This window comes from Schistocerca americana, chromosome 5 (genome assembly GCF_021461395.2).
Source record: "Schistocerca americana isolate TAMUIC-IGC-003095 chromosome 5, iqSchAmer2.1, whole genome shotgun sequence".
Classification (NCBI taxonomy): Eukaryota; Metazoa; Arthropoda; class Insecta; order Orthoptera; family Acrididae; genus Schistocerca; species Schistocerca americana.
The window spans coordinates 485,004,706-485,030,218 of record NC_060123.1 but is presented as its reverse complement, the minus strand read 5'-3'; the positions used below and the strand labels follow the sequence as shown (position 1 = coordinate 485,030,218).

General features: G+C 38.5%; 1 protein-coding gene across 1 annotated transcript in view; it reads right to left on the bottom strand.

The window, feature by feature from the left end:
• LOC124616033 (collagen alpha-5(IV) chain-like) overlaps nt 1-25,513 on the bottom strand; it is a 616,123-nt gene that overhangs the window by 124,171 nt on the left and 466,439 nt on the right. The window contains exons 14-19 of the mRNA XM_047144251.1: nt 22,864-22,997; nt 20,280-20,398; nt 9,350-9,543; nt 1,882-2,088; nt 1,566-1,671; nt 825-1,004 (exon numbers count right to left, since the gene is read on the bottom strand). Of these exons, the coding sequence (XP_047000207.1) occupies nt 825-1,004; nt 1,566-1,671; nt 1,882-2,088; nt 9,350-9,543; nt 20,280-20,398; nt 22,864-22,997 (940 nt within the window). The remainder of the gene's footprint in view (nt 1-824; nt 1,005-1,565; nt 1,672-1,881; nt 2,089-9,349; nt 9,544-20,279; nt 20,399-22,863; nt 22,998-25,513) is intronic.

Here is a 25,513-nt window from a genome sequence, read left to right as displayed (position 1 = left end):
ATCACAAGGACTTCTAGACCAGAATTTAGAATGCCACTCTTAACCCTTGATAAGGAGCAAAATCCACATGTAAATTAATTTTGTTCCATGTATTTTGGTTATATGTACATCAGTTCATCAGAAATTCACTTTTGTTATTACCTACAAATATTATGGACTACATGTATTGGAATGGTAATGTAAGAATATTTAAAGTGGTATCTGCAAAGATATGTGGTTATCTACATACACATTATATTGTATTTTTGCTACCAGATATATTCTTTAGCAGTTCCCCCCCCCCCCCCCCCCCCCATTTTATTTCCACTGAACAATAGGGAGTGAAGCTATGCAGAATGTATCTTTTCACATTAACACGATGAGATTATTTTATGTTATCAGTATGTCATTGGTTAATATGATACAGCTTTAACTTCTGCTGTTCTGTTATCTTTATTTGTGTATAATACTATGTTGATAATTTACAGTTTATCTTTGTTTATGTAAATGAAACCAATTTTATCAGGTTATATAAGGTTTTCACCTTCATTTTGTGAAAGGAATCATCAGTGGCAAGACTTGTAGGTACTGTTCCACATGTGTGCTTGCATAAAATCAACAAAGCAAGCACACATGTAGAACAACACCTACAAACTTTGTCACTGATGATGCCTTTTGAAAACTAAAGGCAAGATGTGTATGGTATGATAATGTTGCTCATATTCAGTTGCACACAGACTGACATAACACGGAAATTATAAAAGTAATACACTTATAATCCCTACATAAATTCTAAAATCCTCTTTGTTTTCATTTTCTAAGTTGTTTAAACTTTTGAAACTTACCAGGTGGTCCTGCATCTCCTACGTCACCAGGCAGACCAATTTCTCCGGGAACCCCCATCCGTCCTCCAAGTCCTGGATAACCTGCTCTCCCTGGTTCACCATCTGGCCCTCGCCTTCCAGTTAGACCAATTTCACCCTTTAACCCTTTTATGCCCATTTGCCCAGGTGGGCCATCAGGACCTAGAAACAGAAAAGAAAAATATTCAAAAAATGTTTAAGGCCTTTTTTAATTTGAATGTGATGGTGATTTACAACCTAATCATTTAAACAACTACATGTGGTGGAGATGACTGTGTTTTAGTAATGGCAAACATAAAATTATAAAAAAATATGAAAAACTAATAATTTGGACTAAACAATAATTAAAAATGGGATATCTATCTTTTGAAATCATTATTGGAGTCTAGCTGAAACCAATCATTTTCTTTTTCAGGAAATGAGTCCAGTATTTGTTTCCTGTAGCAACACAGTCATCTGTTTATTCCATCTATACAATTATAAAACAAACCTAGGTGTGTATAATAAAGGACCTCATAGCTTTTTTTCTGTTTTGTCTTTCACACACTTGGTAAGTTTCAGTTTCATGATACATATAATGCTAGTACATTAAAATACCTACTATCCTAATTTTAACACTAGGAACGCTTAGTAGTCACTTCTACTCTAATTTTGAAATGAATGTTGTTTACAACTCTTCTCCTTTGTTTTAGTACATAAAACACCATAGAAATCTTAACTTACCTCTGGGCCCCATTGCACCAGAAATACCAATCAGACCTTTTGCACCAGGAATACCAGGATATCCTTGTGAGCCTGGTATTATCTCGCCCCTTGCACCCTTCTGTCCCTATAAAAACATATCAGACAAGGTAAGCTACTAAAATAATTTAAGGATTTAGTCTTTTTTCACTTTGCCAGTGTCTGAATATATTTTCCCATTGATTTTAAATTAAAAGAAGAAACGTCCATAATGATATAATACATATCAGTGTAAGATGTTCACAAAAATTAGAAGAAAGAGAAAGAAAATTCAGTAATACTGTAGAACTACACATACTGGTGTGCCAGGTGTTCCAGAGAATCCTGGGGCACCTTTTGGCCCCTTAATGCCTGTAACTCCATCTAGTCCTTTAAATCCAGGAAATCCTTGAGGTCCTTCTGAACCAGGTTCCCCTTTCTGACCTTCAGGGCCAGGGAGACCAATCTCACCACCTAATATTGCCATACCTAAATCACCACGTTCACCTTTCTGAGCTGGAGGACCCTGAAAAATAGATCACAAAAATCTTCATAGAAGTAATAAAAACTGACTCAGTTTTGTTAAATATCTAGTTAACACAAAAAAGAAATAAATTACACAGAATAGAAATATCAGAAATTTTTCATAGATTTAAACTTATGGTGAAATACATACCAACCTAAAATAATGTAACATAAGTGATACTCAGGCAGGAAAGAGGGGGATATGTTAGCACCAATAATATTCTCAATACATATCAATGACTTTCCAGTGTTGGTCAAAGTAAAAAATTTGTGTATTTAAATCTTTCTTAACTGCATGTTGATGAAAACTGTTGTTTAGTGCCAGGAATAATAAAATGCAAATATAAATAAGTCAAACAATGGAAAACCCAGGGTGGAATGTTACAGTGGTCACTTACAATATGACGGCAAGTAGTAGTGAAACGGTTCTTAGCTCATGTAAAAACACTTCTTGAGTCGATAAAAAGTGTAGAAAGTGCAAAAAAATGTGGAAAACTGGAATCATATGCAGCGAATGCAACAATTCGTTTCATTTTCAATGTGCTAAAATTGACTCATCAGTGAAAGAAAACAACGAATTTCTGACAAGCTGGAACTGTATTCAGTGCAGCCTTAAAAACTCAGGTAAAATTACAAATGCAAAAAGTTGTGACTGTAAGTGCGAACTCTCAGCATTAGTTGAAGATTTAATAAGTGAAATTCAGTGTTTAAAAGCTGAGGTTACATTACTAAATAAAAAGGTGAATGAACTCATGTATTAATGCTAACCTAGTGAGTGAACATAAACAAAATGTTCAATGTAAAGACAGTGAAATCTGTGAAAGAAATGACTGTGTAATCCATGAAAATGTATGCAAGAGACTGTTACAAAACGGTAGTAGAAAAAGTGAGAAGAACCAGAAGTACACAAAGGGCTGGATTCTTATATGTGGAGACAGTCATGGTCACAAAATAGCTCAAAACATTGTGAGTATCCAAGATGACTTTACAGCTGTGGCTCACATTCAACCTGGTGCACCTCTTTCTGCTGTGGTGAAGCCATGTGTGCAAGATAGTGAATCTTTCTCAGCAAATGATTATGTCGTTATCATTGGTGGTACAAATGATGTGGTTAAAAATCAAGCAAATGATGCCACTCAGTAAGTTGACTGGCACTAAAGTAATTGTCGTTAACATTCCAGAGATACCAATCTATTGTGAACTTGGAAGTGCATAAAACAAATGATAGCTTAAAACAATATGTTATAATTTACACAATGTGTCTTTGGTAAAAGTCAGTAACCTAGATAGAGACCTACACACAACTCATAGTATGCACATGAGTAAGAGAGGTAAAAAGATTGTGAGTAAATTAATTATTGATGAAATCAGACAAAACACTACACAAAGCAGTGTAAATAAGTGCATTGCTATGGAATGGCACAACCCACCCAAACAGGACCTGCCACACAAACAGCCACTGCTGACAAGCCAGGGAAACTTGTAAACTGTGCTGGACAGCCTGGTAGCTCTACATCTCCCTGTATGGTCTAGCAGGAGAAACTCAGCCCTAATATCATACAGCAGAACCCTTGTAGTCTTAAAAACAATCAGTCTGGTAAGGTGACATGTCCATCAAGTGTTCAACAATCCAAGCTCACATTCAAATTAATTCAGTAGAACTTTCAAAGTCTTAGCAATAAGCACAATGAGTTGGATACCATTGCAGCAATTGATAATCCTGATGTTTTAGTTCTGAGTGAACATTGGTACACAGATTAGCTAATTAGTGTATGTCAGCCACTCTCCATGATCTTTTGCTCTGCCTTCAGTAGAAAAGAGAAACCTGGTGGTGGGGTAGCTATCTTTGCAGCCAGCGGTAGTAATTATAGTGTAATAGATGTAAGTGTTTTCAGCACTGAGGGTGTAATACAACTAGAAGCAATTAATTATAAGTGGGGGAAAGAGAACTTAATTATTATAGGCCTATACAGACCTCCATCTGGTAGCCTAGATATTTTCTTTGATGTTCTTAATGACCTTATTGACATTGACAGTAAACACTGTAATAAAAATGGCTCAGTCAACATACAACTAACTAGAGATATAAACACTGACTTGCTGTCCAATGACTCTATATCTAAAAAACTAATGCTAGTACTAGCTCAATTTAACTTAACATTTCTGATAAACAAGCCCACTAGAGAGGTCAATAGTATAAAATCATGCATTGACAAGATAATAACTAACATGTCCCACTTTACATGCAGTGCATCAGTTCTGAAGCTTGCCATTTCTGACCACCACACAATACAGGTATTGATAGAAGCTGAAAATCTTCATGTCAATAGAAAAGAGAAACAATGTGTGACAAAAAAAATCACCAATGATGACAATGTTAAAGAGCTCAACAGTTTGATGAAAAGCTTACAATGGGGTGAAAAAAACCAGCATCAGGTTTTTATTATTGCTTCAGTGTCTCATGCCCAGAAATGACCTTTACAGTAAATGAGTGCAAAAAGATACAAAAAATAACTGGATAAATCATGAAGTAAAAACAGCAAGAGAGAAACTTAGACTTTTCCTATGTGCAATGGTAAATAATAGCAATAATAATACACTAAAGGTAGAATTTAAGAACTATCATGATTATTATAATAGAAATATGTAGCCACAATGTTAAGAAACTCTACTAACACTGGTTTAGCTGTTTGGAAAGTAATAAATAGCTTTAGGTATTGTAAGGACAGATCAACTAGTGATTTTACTATAAACCATAAAGGGTATATCATGAAATGTCAATGTCAGATTGCAAATGTTTTTAATGAGTACTTTTCTTCTGTTGGAAAATCTGTCAATGACCATTTTAAGAATCTTCAGTATAGATATAAGGGCATTCCAATCAAACAAAGCATATACTTGGCCCCAACCAATAGCAAGGAAATCAAAAACGTAGTAAGGCCATTAAAAAATACAAAATCAGCAGGCTATGATGGACTGTCTTATCAGTACACTGAAAAGATGCATAGACAACATATTTGATGCCATGGCCACAGCAGTAAATAATGTAATTGCATCAGGTTGTTTCCCAGATAGTCTAAAGATAGCACAAGTAGCCCCAATTTACAAGAAAGGTGATAAATCTAAAATTGAAAACTACTGGCCCACCTCAATCGTACCTGCATTTTCTAAGGTAGTTGAGAAAGTTATTTATACCAGACTAATGACATTCCTGAGTCAACACAATTTAATATTTGAAAATCAGAATGGCTTTATGAAAAACAAGTCAACTTCAGCAGCCGAAGCACAATTAATAGAAAAATAATAACTGCCACAGAGAACAAGGAGTATGTAACTGGAGTGTTCCTTGATCTATAAAAAAGCTTTTGATTGTATCAACATCACCATATTACCTGACAAGCTGTGGAACCTGGATATTAGAGGAACTGGTTATGAGCTAATAAAATCGTATATGAGCAATAGAAAACAATTTTTCTTGCTTAAAACAAACAGTGGGTCTTTCAAATCTAAAATTACTGATATCAAATATAGAGTGCCTGAAGGTTCTGTCTTGGGACCACTTCTTTTCTTGATTTATGTTAATGATATACAATATTGTTCTCCTTACTGTAAAAAAAATATTGTATGCAGATGATACATCAGTTGTGTGTAAACACGAAGACTATGACAGTCTGGAGGTGCTGTGCAACAGTGTAACTAATGAAATAGTCCAATATTTTAATGAAAGCCATCTAAATGTAGGTGCTTCAAAGACTGCAACGATGGAATTTAACGCAAGGAAACAAATAGAATTTGGCATGAAATTATCCATAGGAAATGACATTGTAAAAATGGACAAAGTTCTTGGGAATTACAATCCAGGACAGCCTCAAATGGGACATGCATATTGATTCCTTAACCTGTAAGCTGTCAAAGAATGTATTTGCTATAAATATGATTAGCAAATATTGTAAGGATATGGGTGTACTAAAAACAGCTTATCATGCCATATTCTCATCAAATTTAAACTATGCCATAGAAATATGGGGTGCAAAAACTCAAGCCAACCTAAGCACATTATTAATACTACAGAAAAAAGTTATCAGAATTATTTGTGGTGACAAACCTAGAGAATCATGTCAGAATCTGTTCCCAAAATTAGGTAGGCTTACCACTATAGGTGTATACATATTGAAAGTTATATTGCTATGAATATAATAGAGGGAAACATTCCACGTGGGAAAAATATATCTAAAAACACAGATGATGTGACTTACCAAACGAAAGTGCTGGCAGGTCGATAGACACACAAACAAACACAAACATCCACATGAAATTCAAGCTTTCGCAACAAACTGTTGCCTCATCAGGAAAGAGGGAAGGAGAGGGAAAGACGAAAGGATGTTGGTTTTAAGGGAGATGAGGAGTCATTCCAATCCCGGGAGCTGAAAGACTTACCTTAGGGGGAAAAAAGGGGTATACATTCGCACACACACACACATATCCATCTGCACATACACAGACACAAACAGACATTTGGAAAGTTATATTGCTTGTGAAAACAATAAATTCAAATTTCAACTGTGACCTGCACTAGTATGATACAAGGCATAAGTTCAGATACCATGTAAATAGCCACAGAACAGCTTTATATGAAAAAAATGCACTTAATGCTGGGCTGAAGCTAGACATGCCCTACCAAAAAGCCTCAGAGCCTTTCCTACTGACAAATTAAAGGATCAGCTGAAAAGAATTCTAATTGAAGACCCTTTCTATTCCCTAGATGAGTACTATATCTATATGAAAAGTGCTTCGTAAGTATGTCAAGCTCATAGTTTTAAGTAACCTACAACTAATATAATGTTGATAACAAGAATATTTGTAATAGGCCTATTGTGATTGTATACTACCAAATGTAAAATGCATCAAAATGTAAAATTTATTAATACAAACAAATCTTTAGTTTGTAATTTATAAACTGATGTATTCAGAAGAATAATCTGTATGGTGTCCTGAAACTGTATTATTTCTAGGGATTGTATCTGATTATTCAATGTTGAATAAATATTATTATTATTATTATTAGTAGTAGTAGTAGTAGTAGTAGTATGAAAAGGGTAGCTACTACTCACCATATAGTGGAGATGTCGAGTTCCAGATAGGCACAACGAAAAGGCTGTCAGAAAGTGAGCTTTCAGCCAACAAGGCCTCTGAGAAAATATGCAGGGTCACTTTCTGACAAGTCTTTTCATTGTGCCTATCTGTGACACAGCATCTCCATTATATGGTGAGTAGCAACTATCCTTTTCATAAGATTGAAATATAAATGAGTAATACACCACAAGTGCTCCCAACATCAAAAGAGTGGATAGTTTGCTGCCATACCAGTCTGGGTTTGAGTTTCTAATAATAAGGAAGCAATATTGCCTGAAGTTTGTTGTTTATAATAGTGATTCTTAACATTTATCACTGTAAACAATGTTGAACTGTGAATGTTTCCACATTTGATAACTACATATTACAACTTACTTGCATTGATGACAGAATATTGATGTCTAAACATTTAAGGAGAACATAACAACTCATGGAACAGTTGAGGTGTTGAGTCATTGATGATATGCAAACAAAATGAGAATACTGCTAACCTTAGGACAAATCCATCTTCACAGCTGTGCAGTACACACAGACATACACCTGCATAGCTACATTTTCCCAGTTGACTACAGTGCACTGGCACTGTAGACTGATTGGAGTGTGGAGTTGTGTCAGATGGAGTGGGAAAGGTGAAAAATGGGAGGAAGGGTTGGGGATGGGTGGCTGATGGCTCGGAGGGGAGGCAGTAAGTGTATGGGATACCAATGTGTCACAGATGAATTTGTTTTAGCTATAGGCAGAGGGAATTGTGCACAGCAAACAGTGATATGGAGGAGTGGATTTAGAGGGGGGATAAAACAGTGGGAGAGGAAGACTGTGAAGAGGAGGACATGAGTGCAGGATGCGTGAAATTAGGTCTTGAGGCAGGGGTGAAGATACTTGTGGGGCAGGCTAGGAGAAGTATGGAATTGAAGGATGTGTTACAAGGACAAATCCCATCTACATTATTCTGAGGAGCTGGTGTTCATGGGAAGGATCCAGATGGCAAGGGTTGGGAAGCAGCCATTTAAATTGAGCATATTGTGCCCAACAACACAGTCCATCTGGGTGGACAACCTGGCTCTTGACCACAGGGTGGCAGTGATCATTCACTCAGGTAGACAGCTGGTTGGTGGTCATGCCAGTATAAAATTCTATTCAATATGCCTGCTTTCACAAGTGGATGGGACTGGAATAGGATGTACTTAGTGGGTGTTTCAGACAGGTCCTGCACCTGGTCATTCACAGCTGTATGACCCCTGTGGAAAGGGATGTGTAGTACATTTAGTGTAAGAATGGACTAGGATTATAGGTAGAACTGGGGAGGGGGGAGGGAGATGGAACACAAAATTGGAAAGGGTAGGAAGGATTTTAGCCAGGATGTTCCCCATTTCCAGGCAGAATGATGAGTTGTGGAAGCACTGGCAAAGGATGTGGTTAAACTGTTCCAGTCAGGGGTAATAATGGGCAATAAAAGGAGTGCCCCTTTTTGGCTGCTTGCTGGGGCTAGTCAGAAGGTTAGAGGAATGTGCAGATATGTTTGTGGATTAGATTAAAGTGAGCTAGTAACATACTCAGTCTTGTCGATGTCCCTTCAACGAAACAGTGACTCAACTATTTGGCGAGTTGTTACCTTGAACCCTGAAAATTTATATTCTGTCAAGGATTATCTATTACCATACAAATATTGGCATCTGTGCATCAATTGAATGGTACTTGCAAGCTAATAATTATTTATCAAACAGTTAAGTAGCCTTCTGCATTTCAAGATCTTTCAACTTAGTTCTCAATTTCATCAGTATTCCACCAGCAACACTCAATTATCAGCATTTCATGTCATCTAATCAGTGAGATGACAACAGAAGAGCATAAAATTGTTTCAGCATCAATCAATAATTAAATCAGTAAGTACAGAAAGTGTGAGATTTATTAATGGTAAATATAGTACCTCATTACCTATCTGTGACTCATTAAACAGACATAAGCTGTATCAAGTAACAATGATTGCAGACAGGAATGACCATTTCAATCATAAAACACTCTCATAGGCCGTATACACCCTAATTAGTGAAGACCCAAATAACAAAATTATTAGAAGTGTATGTATACCATGCAACTATTTCAGAAGATATATGTGCTTTGGTACTTACAGGTAATCCAGCAGCACCAGGAAGACCTGGAACACCTGCTCGCCCTCTTGGGCCAGGATTCCCCACCATTCCTGGATAACCCTTAAACCCTGGAAGGCCAGCAATGCTAGATCCTTGTGCTCCTGGCAACCCTGGTGAACCTGGAAGTCCACGATCTCCTGGCAAACCAGAAAGCCCCTGCAGACCATCGAACCCTGTGAACAGAAATGCAAAAATTGTGTTTTATTCATACATACGTAAGACACATTGTAATGTAACAGACCAAGATCCTCCAATTGAACAAGATGATACAAATAGTTAATATACATCATGATACACTTGTACATCTGTATTTCGTTTCTTGTAGCTAATCTTTTTGTTCTTATATTGTTTCATGGTATTACATAAGTGCTATTCAATTATGATAATTTTCTGTAATTTTTTTATTTGCATTCATTATATTATAAATGAAGTAACTGATTGTGTGAAACAATAATAGGGATACGTTAGACACTAAGCTGTTAATATTACATAATTTATGAAATTTTCATAAAAAGCCATTATTTTCGAAAAAGTTACAGTTGTTGAAAGAATGTTCATATTAATCAATATTCCAATTCTTGTTGGTGATTGTAAAAAGCAAAAGTCAATATGGAAAAATATTAATGTACTTTATATGTGAAAGTCCAGAAATTTCACCGATAGCGAAAATTCTGATAGAAATCATCATAGTACACACAATTACATAGTTCAGTAAGGCATCAGCCTCTGCTGGTGACACATCGGCACGGTAGTAAGTTACACATTTAACTTTCGGTGCATGCTTTTATAGTTAATACTTAAGTTAGCAGTACTATGATGGATAGGTTGTGTGCTCGCTGTGTGTAGACACAGGAACTGGCCACAGTTTGTGAACTGCTGAGGATACTTTTGGCATGGTCAGCCATCTTCAGACTGCTCCCTCATGGTGTAAAGGTGGCACAGAATCTGGTACATCACATGGAGCATTTCAAGTGACATTTGTTTTGCTTACAGGCTCTGCTGCCAAGACACCTTGTAGCATATCCAACACAGTGGATCTGCCCTCACTACAGGGTGAATCGAAAGTGGTGATGCATTCATCTCATATGAGGTAGAAAGTCAACATGGAGCCTTGCCATCGGGTCTCACCCATCTATCCTGTGAGTGGACAGATGGCCATTCCATTAGCAGGGTCTGAGCAGGTACACAGTGACAGTGGGGAGGGGAGGAGGTTGCATTTTCTGGTTGTCATGAGCTCCAATGTTAGGTGCATTAGGGAGCCCCATAGGGAAATAGTGTCCAGAGCTGGAAAGAAATCCCATGTGCACTCGGTATGTCTGCTAGGCAGCCTCATCCAAAAGGAGACCCTGCCTGTGGCTATTAATCATGCAGAGTGCAGTCACACTACAAGCTGTGGCCCATGTGTGCACCAATAATATCTGTCACTTGTGCTACCATTGTCTGTTCATACAGCTGACTGGGAGAAGTGGTGGAAATGCTGACTTTGCACAGGTGGTGCAAGCCAACCTCACAATTAGAAGCAGTTTCCTGAATTGATCAGGGCCCTTTGGTTCAGAGCCAAGTGAATGTTCTCAGCCAAAGGCTCTGTTGCATCTGTTATGTCTTGGCTGTAGATTTCTGGATCAGGTTTTAAGGTGTAGAAAGTTGTATGACTCCCTGTGATACATCAGGGTTGTACTACACACCAATCAAAATGCAGAGAGTGAAATCAGACCAAGTACAAAGTAAAGGTATTTCAGCTGTCAAGCTTTTAACAGTAAATTGCTGAACTATTCATAATGAAGTTCCTGAATTTATGCCCGCCAGGGAAATTGTCATGCTCAAATTATTCTCAAAACCGAGAGCTGGTTGAAACCTGAAATGGAAAGCTCTGAAGTATTTAGCAAGGCATGGAACAAGTATCAAAAAAACGGAGTGGCGTCATCGAAGAGGGAGTGTTCATTGCAGTCAACAGAAATATTATGTCTCTCAACATCAAAGTTGAGGCTGACTGTGAAGTTATCTGTATGCATGTGACAGGTTTAGGTGAACTCAAATTAATTACAGGATGTTTTTATTGGCCAATCAATTCTGCTGTGACAGCTTTAAAATTATCCAATATACTCAGTAGTGCAGAAATACCCACATCATGCAATATTAGTTGGAGGGGACTTTAAACTAATGAATACAGACTTACATATTTATGGATTAATTGCAGGTGATATGGACAGGCGGTCTTGTGAAGTATTTTTGAACACGTTTTCTAAAAACTGTCTTAAGCAGTTAGTTCAACAGCCCTTATACAATAGAAATATTTTAGACCTTGTAGCTTGAAATAGGACTGATCTTATCAATTGAGTCAGCATAGAGACAGGGGTTAGTGATCATTATGTCATCATAGCAATGATGGTTATTTAAGGTAATAAATCCATCAAGAAGTCTAGGAGAGCATTTTTTCTAGGAAGAGCAGAAAAACAATTGTTGGAATCCCACTAAGAAAATGAATACACATCTTTTAGTTCCTGTATCATGGTTGGAGAGGAATTATGGGCAAAGTTTAGATTGATTGTAAATCACATCCAAGAGGAGTGTGTGCCAACTAACTGAATTATGGATGGAAAAGACCCGCTGTGGTTCAATAACAAAATTTGAGGATTTCTGAGGAACCAGACAAGCAAAAGCAGAAAAGAACGTGCAAACAGTGACAGACAAAAATTGGTATAAATTCAGGTGGCTGTAAAAAGATAAATGCACAAAGCATACAGCTACTGCCATTATAACTTATCAAAGGATCTGCCAAGAACACAAGAAAATTCTGTTCTGACATAAAATCACTATGTAGGTCACAGACTTCTATAATCACTTGCTGACCAATCTGGTGTGGCTCTAGAAGACTGCAAAAGAAAAGCCGAAATATTATTTTGTGCATTTAAGAAATCATTCACATAGGAAGATTATACAAACATATCATTGATTGACCATCACATACACTCCCTTATGTAGGATATAGTAATAAGCATGCCTGACATACAGAAGCAACTGAAAAAAACTGAAAACATATGTCGCCAGGTCCAGATGGAATCCCAGTTCAGTTTTATAGGCACTGGACCCTTACTTAGCTTGCATTTGTCATGAATCTCTCACCCGGTGCAAAGTCCCAAGTGATTGATAAAGGTACAGATGACTCCTGTGTATACAAAACATAAAAGAACGGAACCACAAAATTACAGACAAATACCCTTAAACTTGGTCTGCTGCAGAATTCTTGAACATAAACTCAGTTCAAACATAGTAAGAGATGGAAGAGTTTCTGTCCACAAATCACACAGATTTATAAAGCATTGCATGAGCAAAACTCAGTTCATCCTTTTCTCACATAATATCCTGTGGACCTTGGATGAAAGGTAACAGGCAGATTACATATTCCTCGATTTCCAGGACAGGGGCCCCACTGAAGACTGTTAATGAAGGTACGAATGTATGGAATAGGTTCCCAGATATGTGTGAGGCTTGAAGACATTTTAGATAAAAGTACACAGTATGTTGTCCTCAACTGTGAATGTTCATCACATCATCACAGACAAGGGCTTCGTGAGAAGTTCCCCAGGGATGCGTGATAGGACTGCTCTTATTCTCCAAATGGATAAATGCCCTGATGGATAGGGCAAGCAGCAATCTGTGTTGATGACGCTGTGGTGTATGGTAAGGTGTCGTTGTTGAGTGACTGTAGAAGGATACAAGATGACTTGGACAAAATTTGTAATTGGTGTGAATGACAGCTTGTTCTAAATGTATAAAAATTTAAGTTAGTGCAGATGAGTAGGAAAAATAATACCATAACATTCGAATACAGCAATAACTGTGTGCTTCTTAAGACAATCACATCATTTAAATATCTAGGCATAACAGTGTAAAGTGATACAGAATGGAATGAACATCTAAGGATAACAGAACATAAAGCAAATGGTCAATTTTGGTTTATTGGGAAAATTTTAGAAAAGTATGGTTCATCGGTAAAGGAGACCGAGTATAGAACACTAGTGCAACCTGTTCTTGATTAGTCCTTGATTGTTTGAGATGCTCACCAGGTGGGATTGTTGGAAAACATCAAAACAATTCAGAGATGGGCTGCTACATCTGTTAGCAGTATGTTCGACCAACACAAATTATGGAGATGCTTTTTGAACTCAGATGGGAATCCCTGGAGGGAAGGTAACATTCTTTTTGCAGAACATTATTGAGAAAATTTAGAGAACCGACATTTGAAGCTGATGGCAGAACAATTCTACTGTTAAGAATGTACATTTTGTGTAAAGATAAGGGAAATTAAGGTTTATATAGAGGCTTATAGATAGCTGTTTTTCCCCCTTGCTCTCTATGTAAGTGGAACAGAAAAAGTTACAACTATTAGTGTACCAAGCACCTTCCATTAGGCAATATAGACTGGCTTGTAATGTATGTACATGTAAGAGTAGAATTTAAAATGCCAAGTGAACTTTAGCATGAATCTGTGGCAAAATCGTTTGGCTTACGAAATTTTAATAATATCTTAACTTGTACCAATAAAGTAAGTTGTTTGTTGACTATCGGAAAATAATCTAGGTGATCACAGTTGACGATGGGTGATATTTTTTCAGTCTTGGGATCAGAAGCAATGAGGCATGTGATCAGTGAGTCTGAGTTTTTGTGTCACAAAGATTATTGTGAATAAATGAAGAACATTGAAAATTGATTTATCACAAGGCTTTTACCAAGAAATATCCTTGTAATCGCATAATAATGTAGAATCATCCAAAAAATCAACTTCGGAATTCTGCAGCAAACAAGAATGATGATAAATATGAAAAACAATCATTGTCACCTCCACTTCAACAAGGTAATTATTTACATGACATTTTCTTGCTCAAAAACTTTTTTGTCAATAATCACGAATTATAATGTGGATATTGCAGTTAATTAATATTTTAAGCTGAACATTTGACTTGTTTTCACCTATATTGTGAGCAAAAGCATTACAACATCCACAATTTCGAACACTGTGATCTTGTGAATTTCTTATACAGGTTGTATATGTCTGCTTGTGTCTGTATATGTGTGGATGGATATGTGCGTGTGTGTGTGAGTGTATACCCGTCCTTTTTTCCCCCTAAGGGGTAAGTCTTTCCGCTCCCGGGATTGGAATGACTCCTTACCCTCTCCCTTAAAACCCACTTCCTTTCGTCTTTCCCTCTCCTTCCCTCTTTCCTGATGAGGCAACAGTTTGTTGCAAAAGCTTGAATTTTGTGTGTATGTATGTGTCTGTTTGTGTTTCTATCGACCTGCCAGCGCTTTCGTATGGTAAGTCACATCATCTTTGTTTTTAAATATATCTTATACAGGTTGTTTCAACACAGCAGTTACAAACTATCTGGAGAGAGAGAGAGTATGGAAAATCACATTCTAGAGCATGGTTGGAAATGCTTTCCTGATGCAGTAGTGACTATACAAACACAAAGGACACAAACAGGGTGAAAAAACTTCTTAATTATTCTTAGAACAGCGGAAATCAAGAAATAAGAATGAAAACGGTCAATGACCATCATCAAAGAAGATGTTCAAAATTATAATCACAGACCATAATGCAGTCTTCACATCTCCGGCACGTGGAAGATCTGATGTTTCGGGAAATACCGGGCATGTTGCAGACTTCCCCAGCAGATGCCACAATGCACACAAGTTCCTCAGCACAGTTAATGGGGGTTTGGCACTCCATTGTCTTGACATACCCCCAGAGGAAATCATCTAGGCAAGTCAGGTCTGGCTATCTCACTGGCCAATGCACCAGATCATCTTGGCCAATCTGAAGTTGATATGTTGCATTCAGTTGGTGACACATATCAACGCTGTAATGTGAGGGAGCCTCATCATGCTGTAACCATACGGCAGAACACATTGAAGCAGATATGCACGTAGCACCATGTGCTGCATTTGTCAGCCAAAGCAATCCCAGCATTTTAGCTGTACTAAGCATAATGAACATGTTTTCTCACCCTATTCATGTCTTTCATTTCCTGTTTTTTGAGCAATCACTACCATACCAGGAAATCATTTCTGACCATGCATTGCTATGTGACTTTCCATAGTCTAGGTATACTCTATCTCTCGTGGAAGTTTGTAATCATTGCGCTGAAAATGTCACCAATGAAACTGAAACAGACAAGGGGTTTTAGCTGTTGATTTAGATAGGAAGGATTTCACCAGATGAACCATAAATAAACTGGCACAGGATTGTTCCATGTGAATACCCACGATTGTGAGCCAGGAGGCTAGGAGGATTAGGAAAGAGGTAGGTGGGTTGGTATCAAGAGGATGTTGGTAAAGGTAGTTTTCCATGACCATAAGGCCATGAGCATGGGAGATGTGGATATTTAAAGATGTCACATCCACAGTGACCAACTAGCAGTCTGGTGGTAATGGGACAGGAACTTGTGGGAAGGTGACAAAAGAAGTGAGCAATGTCTTTGATGTAGGATTCAAGATTACAGATATTATTTTACAGAAGCTGGTCAACAAAGACAGAGGCTCATTCTGTAGGAGCATTGTGCCCAGCCATAATGGGATAATCATTAGGGAGACCTGTGGGGATGGATTTGTGGAGTTTGAGGAGTAGGCAGAAAGTAGGAGTGCAGGTATTTGCTGTTGTGAGAAGAGAGATGGATTCTGTTGTGAGAAGAGAGATGGGTTCAGGTCTCCCTGCTAATCATTCCTTTGAGCCTGGGTACTATGCTACCATGGAATGAACCTCTGCCTTTGTTGACCATAGCTCTAAACTGTTGTCTGTAACCTGCCATCATACAGGAATAGCCAAAATAATGTGAACAGTGGTAGTAATAGTATGGTTGTTTTTGACAGTCAACAACGAAGGTAAAGCATGTGTCACACTGCACTGTGTATGTTCAGTACAGACTAGGCATGAGTGCAGGTTGTTTACAAGCAGTGCACACATCACATCCACATTCAGAGGCCGAGGTCAATGTGCAATGCAAGACCTGACAGACTTCCAAAGAGGGCAGATTGTGGCAGACCAACTAGCTGAAGCATCAGTAACCAAGACAGCAAACTTACGGAAAGTTTCAAGAGCAACTGTTTCAACAGTCATGGCAGCCTACAGAAAACATGAAAATACATCATCAAGTAAACATAATAGTGGGTGCCAATCAAAAGTAAAAGACAGAGAGAGATACGCAGAGAAGCCGTGCAGTTTGAGGCACCACATCACAGATTGCATGGCCCCTCGTGCCGGAAGTTCGAGCCCTCTCTTGGGCATGGGTGTGTGTCTTATTCTTAACATAAGTTAGCTTAAGTAGCGTGCAAGTCCAGGGACTGATGACCCAATGACCTCAGCAGTTTGGTCCCTTAGGAATTCATACACATTTGAACATTTTTAAATGACAGAGATCGTTGTATGCTAACACGAATTGTGTCAAAACAACACAAAACTACAGCAGCTAAAGTGACTGCAGAGCTCAATAGCCATCTTTGAGGCTCCATATCAATCAACACTGTCCACTAAGAACTCCATAAAGTGAATATTCATGGGCGAGCTGCTACAACGAAACCATTAGTGACAACAACCAACACAAAAAATTTAAAACATGGTGTCAGGAGCATAATTCCTGGACAGCTGATCAGTAGAAACACATCATATGGTCCGACGAGTCAACATTTTCGTCATTTCCAACATCAGGCCACGATTACATCTGAAGAATGCCAAAACAAGCCTATAATCCTGATTGCTTGATTCCAGTGGTTAAGCATGGAGGTGGAAGTGTGATGGTGTGGACAGCCATATCATGGTATTCTGCTGGTCCCATCATTACTCTCAAAGGCTGTTTTACAGCCAATGATTATGTGAACAGTTTAAATGGTCAGGTGCACCCCATGATTCAAATGTTCCCCAACAATGATGCCATATTTCAGTATGATAAGGCACCAAATCACACAGCCAGGACAGTACAATCGTGGTATGAAGAGCATGCAACTGAACTGCAGCATCTCCCCTGGCCAGCACAGTCCCTGGCCTTAAACATTATCAAGCTCCTGCGGACGGTAATGGAGTGCAGACTCCAGAGCAGATTTCTGTCTCCCTCATCACTATAGGAATTAGAAGAGGGTCTGATCGATGAGTGGCACAACATTCCACTGGTGACTGTACAATCATTATATGCCAGTATTCCAAGAAGAATTTCAGCTATATTATGGGCAAATGGGGGTCCAACCCCTTATTAATAAACCATTCCCAAGTAATTACAGGTGTTCACATTATTTTGCCTACCCCTTATACATTCAAGACAATGCTCACTTGCTTCATCACCTTTCCACAGTTCCTGTCTTGTTACCACCATATTTTTTGTTGGGCACATGGATGTGACATTCTTATAGACCAACATTTCCCATACTCATGGCCTTGTGGCCATTTAAACTTTCCACACATCCTCCAAAAATCCACCACCTCTTTCCTAATCCTTCTACCAAACCACATCCTGAGTCACAATTATTTCACTTTTGAAGGCCAAATCTATAAACAACTCTGTGGTACTGCCATGAATACTCACATGGGGTCATCCTATGTCAATTCATTTATGGGCCACCTGGAGGAATTCTTCTTATCCAGTCAATTCCTAAAACACCTTGTCTGGTTCAGATCCACTGATAACATTTTCATGATCTGGAAACAGGGCAGCTACAATCATTGCTCTTTCCTTTTCCTCAACATCTCCAAAACTGCTTTACCTGGTCCTTCTCAACTCAACAAGCCACATTTCTAGCTATCAATCTACACCTTGCAGAAAGCTTGAAAATATATCTGTTCATATCAAGTGCACCAACTACCAACAGCACCTCCACTCTGACAGTTGTCTCCCATTCCATGTCTCTTCCTTCCAGCATTGCCACCCATGGATGCCACATCTGCAGTGGAAAGCAGGACTTGTCAAAATATACCAATAAACCTGCCATAGCCTTTATTGATAGACAGTGTCCTGTCCAGCACATCCATAAATGTATCTGCCTTGTGATCTCCTCCTCTGACGCCAGAAAACCCATTAACTAGCCATTCTAGCACCCCTCTGATTACCCAGTATCACCTTGGCCTTTAAAAGCTCAACTACATACTCCACTCAATTTGTGCCCTGAGATGAGAGATATCCTACCCACAATCCTACCACTTTACCCAAAGTTGTACTCCACCTCCCACGCACCCTCCAGAGTATCCTTGTCCATCCCTATTCCAGTTTTGCTTCCAATGTTGCACCTGATAGGTTGTTCCTTTGTGGCTGACCCACATGTGAGACCTGTCAAGTACACCCAACCACCATTTCCTACCACAAGCCAGTCACAGACATCTTCTGCCCTATCAAAGGCAAGGCCACATGAGAAAGCAGCCATGCTATTTATCACCAATGTGCAATTACTGTATAGCTTTCAATACTGGTATTACAAGCAACTGACTGTCTACTTGCATCAATGGCCTCCGCCAAAATGTGGCAAACCACAAATTTCATCATCTAGTTGCCAAACAAGTTGTGCACCACTACAAAAATACCTTTAACAGCTGCTTCACTACATGAGCAATTTGGCCTAAACCTCTGCTAACATATTTCCCACTGCCTCACCTTAACTTTTCCCTTCCCTCTTCTGCCCACACCACTCTTTCCTCATTCAGATCATGTAATGCTCCCCTGTCCCCCCTATCTCTCTATCTGCCCTCCTGTCTCCTTCCCATCTCACCCTTTTTACGCCTTGTTTGCTTTCTCTTTTCCCTCCCTGTCTCATCCTCCATCTTCACATTCTCCTTCTTTCCACCCCTCACTTCTGCCAACCCCTCTCCCTTTGCCTACCTCTTGTATGTCCTCCTTTTGTATTTTTGTGCAGTTGCTGAGTCATCTGTCGAATCACCTGCATCACACACCCCATTATCCTCTCCTCGTCTTGCTGTCCTTCCCTCCACTCTCCATCTGCCACGGCAACTGCTATTGGTAATCAACAGTCAGTCTTGCTGTGGCCACAGGTGTGTGTGTGTGTTGTGTGGTTAGGGTGCCTGTGTACATGAATATGTGTACTTCTATTAGGGAAAGAACAAGAGCTCAAAAGCTAGTAAAAATACTGTCTTCTGCAGCATATTTCTACACACCACATATCAGTCAGCTATAGATGAATGGTTGCCTTTCCTTTATTTCACATATTATCTCTCTATCTACACTATTCAATCTGATTCCATAGGACTTCCTTACACTGTACTATAAACTTTTTAAAGCAGTTAAACAACATTCAGAAGATTATAATAAATTAGGCTGGAGTCATCTCACAGAAAGCTTCCCGCTGTACTTTACTGCGCCAGAGAAATTTTTTGACTGTATGCATATACCCATTCAGCAGTACGCAGAGTATGAAATGTATCAGTAGGTGAATTGACAATGCAATATTTTAAGAGATGGCTGTGTTTCTAAATATGCCTGATACTTTATCAAATATCATAACAACCAACTAATCTTCAGGGATGACACTGTGGTGTAAATAGTTATAGGTTTCACTTGAATGAATGTGCTGATGTGAAACCTCCTGGCAGATCAAAACTGTGTGCTGGACTGGGACTCAAATCTGGGAGCTTTGCATTTCATGGGAAAGTCCTCTACTGACTGAGCTACCCGAACAGATGCACAACCGATCTTCACACCTTTACTTCCTCCGGTACCTCATCTCCTACCTTCCAAACAGAAGGCCAGTAGGCAGGAGATGAGGCACAGGCACAAATAAACCTGTGAGGATGGGCCATGAGTTGTGCTCGGGTAGCTGATTTAGAGCACTTGCCTGCAAATGGCAAAGGCCCTGGATTAGAGTCCCGGTCCGGCACATTGTTTTCGTCTACCAGGAAGTTTCATCTTTTACTTACCTCTGTCTCCTCTGGGTCCTTTGATTCCCTTTTCTCCTTTAATATCTCCCATAACATGATACCCTGCTTCTCCCATTTCTCCTGGAGCACCAACATCTCCTGGTTCACCCACTTCTCCCCTGGCATTAACAAAACAGTTATTTCACAAACAATGTTGAAAAGTCACATCATCATGTACCCCAATGATCAAAAAGTACAATTAAATACAGGTTTAACATACTATTAGCATCTAATCTCACACATAACATTCTGGTGGTAAATGAAGTCATCACCTATCAGAAAGCTACAGTGTTGCCTGGAGAGTAAAATGATAAAGTATGTGCTGAAAACTGAGAAGTCTACAGGGGCTGAGTTTCAATCTATCTTTAATCTCTCAGTGATGTGAAAAGTCTACATTAAAACATATATTTCCTTTCCCCAGTAGGAAGTTATTATGAAGAGGAATAATGATGTATAGCTACTTCCTGTAGCACAGTTTCACATTACACAGAATACTACAGAGAATCAGTTAAAAGTCCATAGCAACCTAATTTCAAGTGCACATTGAGAAGAAAATGACATAAAATGCATGTTGAGTGCAATATAACAATTAAGGTTTCAGAAACATTTCACAGAAGCACATATTTGAGAGAGGATTTGCAGCAATAAGTCTTCTTTTTAAAGAACTGGAAACATGAAATCTGGCTCATAATTACACATCTTTAGTCTATTGAGTACCTAGCATATAACCCATGAGGATAGCCAAGAATGCTAATGTGCCTGCTTCCAGGATATGAGGAGGTGAGGTGGCCATGGATCGAATCTGCCTTGGAGATTAACAACAAGGGCTGGTGAGCCAGCCAGCCTGCATGTTGTTTTTAGGCAGTTCCTCATAGCCAACTAGGTAATACCAGGCTGTTAACCCAATCCCATCTTAGAAACATGAAATGCAAACACAGAAAATGTTATCACATTTGAATATGAGATCTACATTAGACACTGGCAGATGGCACACATAATTTCCTTTCCAGGTGGGGTAGTGGCATCAAGAATGGCATCTAGCCACCAAATGCCACTAACACTGCCAAAACCAGTACATAACAATGCCAACTCTGTAGGGAAACAGTGAAAAGCAAAACAAAAAGAAATAAGTATTTCACATCTGTAGTGATACATTCCACAGATACTGAGTTTTCAAGTTGGAGAGATCTGCAGGATTGTCAGAGCGCTTCTCATATTATAAGCTTGTCTATCTCATAAGTAATAAAATGAGCTCTTGAACTATCATGAAAATATTGTGAGCATTGCTCTTCAGCATGTGATTCACCAGTTTAAAAACATCTACATGTATAACTGAAAACAAAAAAATATTTCACTAATGAAACAAAATAGTAAAAAGAAAGGGTCAAAATGTATATGAAACAAAAGTACACAGACTGCAATATAAAACAGACAAAGATATATTAAACATAAAACAGAGTTAGAAAGATACTACATTCACTTTTTTAAACTTCGTGAAATCAGTTCTTCCCCAGAAGAGTTGTTGAATCCCACACAGAAGAGTTGTTGAATGTGGGCAGTTTCACCACCTAGAATAGTTATGATGTACTGGTATTGTGGTAAAATAAGCACTGTGCTCTACTTGTACTTGTTGACAGAGGCAACCTTGCATTAGAGGACATAAAAGACACCCACAAATCTTCATTCCATTATGGTGACTTAAATTCTGTACACTATAGTTGGTTGATTCAAATGATCACAGCTTTCTCATCATTCACAGTCACTCTCATTCACATGCATCAAAAACTATCCTTTTCGACAATGACATGTATATCAGCAAACAGAACAGCATGGAACATTCAGCCATTGCAAATTCCTCACAGACCACCTTCAGTGCTGCATGTACCATCTTATTCTTACAGATTTCAGGATTTCCCAAAGTGAAGCACAGTCATGCCTCTTTAACCTGCTTTTGTGGGAAGAAGAGGGTGTCCTGGATGGCTTGTGCTAGCTTCACTGCTAGGTACCTGTGTTGGATAGTCTAAAGATCTTTCAGTAAATCAGAGTATGTGATACTTCATTACAAAATCATATTTCATATCTCTCACTGTCAAAAACTTTGATTTATATGTAACAGAAATGGATGGACCAAAAATCTAATCACCAAGTGGTTGCAGGAGAAAACACATATAAAAGTTATGGAATGTGCAGGCTTCGGGATTCAATGGTGCCTTCTTCTGGCAGGAGGACTGAAGGGGAAGGAACCTTCCATGATCCCTCTTCCTTCCCCTTCAGCCTTTCTGCCAGAAGAAGGAACCACTGGCTCCAAAAGCTTGCAAATTTACTTACTCATATGCAGATGAATGATGAGTAGATATACTAGAAAAGATCAGAAAAGCACACTGACTTTTCACCTTTTGCTCTTTCACACACACACACACACACACAGTAGCCATGGTAATGTCATAATTACTTCTGCAGCATATCACTTAATTATGAACAATGACATAACTTTGTATTTATGTTATTTACATTCATTACACAGTATGTACATCACAAACTGACTAATAGGCCAATAACAGCATAAAGATGAATAATGTCTTACCTTCTTCCATCAATTCCAGGGTCTCCAACCAAATACTGCTTGGGAATTGTAGCATCGTCACCTTTAGGACCTGGTATACCACTATATCCACTCCTTCCAGGTCTTCCTGGAATACCTATATCTCCATAACTCCCCTAAAGAAGTGGATTAAATGAAATATTTTATTTGGATATGCTTTCTTTTGGAAAATGTTTTCATTTAATAAGTGTTTACGACCCATGGTATTCAGTCTATACATTGAGCAAGCAATAACGAAACAAAAAAATTTGAAAGGGTATTAAAAAAATAAACACTTTAAGTTTTGCCAAGTATATTGTAATTCTGTCAGAACAGCCAAAGAACTTGAAACATCATTTGAATATAATCAACTTTGGCTTGAAAAGGGGTTATAAGGTGAGCGTCAATATAGGTAATGGGGTGTAGTAACGGTGTTGAAGGGATCAGATTAGGAAATGTGACTCTAAATGTTGTAGAAGAGTTTTGTTATTCGGTCACCAAAATAACTGACAGTGGCCGAAGTAGAGAGGATACAAAATGTGGGTTTACAAAGGCAAGAATATGATTCTGACAAAGAAAAATTTGTTAACATCTAATACAACTTAAATCATTGGAAATATTTTCTGAAAGTACTTGTCTGGGGTGTAGCCTTGCATGGAAGTGAAATGTGGACAATAAGCAGTATAGGAAAAGAAGAGATATGAAGCTTTTGCAATTTGATGTCTGCAGGAGAATGCTGAAGATAGATGAGTAGAGAAGGGAATTGAAGTTTGAATGCAGTAATTAACTTCAAATGGATGTAGTCTGCAGTAGTTATGCAGAGGTGAAGAGATGTGCACAGGGTATATTAGAGAGCTGCACCAAATCATTCTGCAGAGTGATGAACACAGCTGCAACTGTTTGTTTATTTGTGTGGTTCACAGCCTGGTGCATGACGCTAACTTGTCCACATTGGTGGTTTATGTGTCTGGTATAATTATGTACAAGGTGTGCTTTTTAAGTAAGTACCGTTTTGAAATTAAAAAAAAGACATGATAAGATGTCTCAATAATTTTATTTTTGCATGAAAGCCGGTACCTTAATCCATGCACTGACGCAATTACAGTCTGATTCTTCTTACATTGTGTACTGAGTGTTTAAGATGCCTCTGATAATCGTGAGTCCCGCCGACTGTGAAGTACGGGCTGTTATAAGATTTCTTAGTGCTAAAGGCCTAAAAGCAATCAATATTCATTGTGAGATCAGTGCAGTTTACGGAGAAGACATTATGAGTGATGGATTGGTAAGAAAGAGGGTGAGAGCATTTAAAGATGGCCGCACAAATGTGCATGATGAACAACGGAGTGGGCATCCTTTGGTCGTTAATGAAAGTTTGGTGCAGGAAGTGGACAATAAGGTGAGAGAAAACAGACACTTTATGATTTCTTCCTTGCGGGATGACTTTCCTAATGTTTCTCATAGTGTTTTGTATGGCAATGTGACCGATCACTTGAATTACCAAAAACTGTGCGCACATTGGGTACCGAAAATGTTGACGGATGTGCACAAAACCAAATGTTTAGACAGTGCATTGTCTTTCCTTGAGTGACACCACAACGATGGTGATGATTTCTTAAGCAAAATTGTTATGGGCGATGAAACATGGGTGGCCTACATCACACCGGAATCAAAGCAACAGTCCATGGAAGTTGAGCAAGGGCATCGTTTTGCTGCAAGGCAATGCCCATCTGCATGTGGCGAATCAGACCAAAGATCTCATCACATCTTTTCAATGGGAAACTCTAGATCATCCTCCATACTGCCCTGACCTAGCGCCCAGTGACTGTCATCTGTTCCTGCACTTGAAGAAACACCTGTGCGGTCAGTGTCTTCGAGATGATGACGACGTCAAAACAATGGTGATGCAGTGGTTAACAAGTCAGGCAGCAGACTTCTATGAGAAGGGTATTCAAAAACTGGTTCAACGTTATGACAAGTGCCTCAATATTGATGGAAATTATGTAGAAAAGTAGAATAAGGTACAGGCTTTCGTGTAAAAATAAAATTATTGAAATATCTTAGCATATTTTTTTTTTTTTTTTTTTTCCTTTCAAAACGGTACTTACTTAAAAACCATTCCTCGTACATCTACCTCATGTTGGTGACTGTAAAAGTGTATTTATGATGGCAGTCATAAATCACTACCAAAAGGCTTAAAAAACTGTACTGGAACAGTGACTTATGGTTTCATCAAAGGAATCTATTTTCTGTTGAGTTTTTACCTCTTGGTAAGGTTTCCTAGCCCTACCACAATTTTTACTGGCTAAAATCCTCTTAAATACACAGTTTGTGCAAAGAGACTAGTACTGGTCTACAGCTACAATCACAACTCACTCACCAAATATGACACAAATGTGAACATTCATCATGGGCCAAATGAAGCTCTTATTTTATTGATTCCTAGTCAACAACCACTTGGGCCTGGTTGTTATGATTACAGCAACCAACAAAAAAGTGTTTGATGGGTGCAACTGGTCAAGATAATTTTTAAAGAAGATTTTTATCATACCAGTGTACACATTTTTTGTATTATTTTATTATTATTTCTTTTTTTTCTCAGCGTTATGTCTGGTTAAAAATGGAAAGTGACTTCCTTTTAACTGTACGGTATATG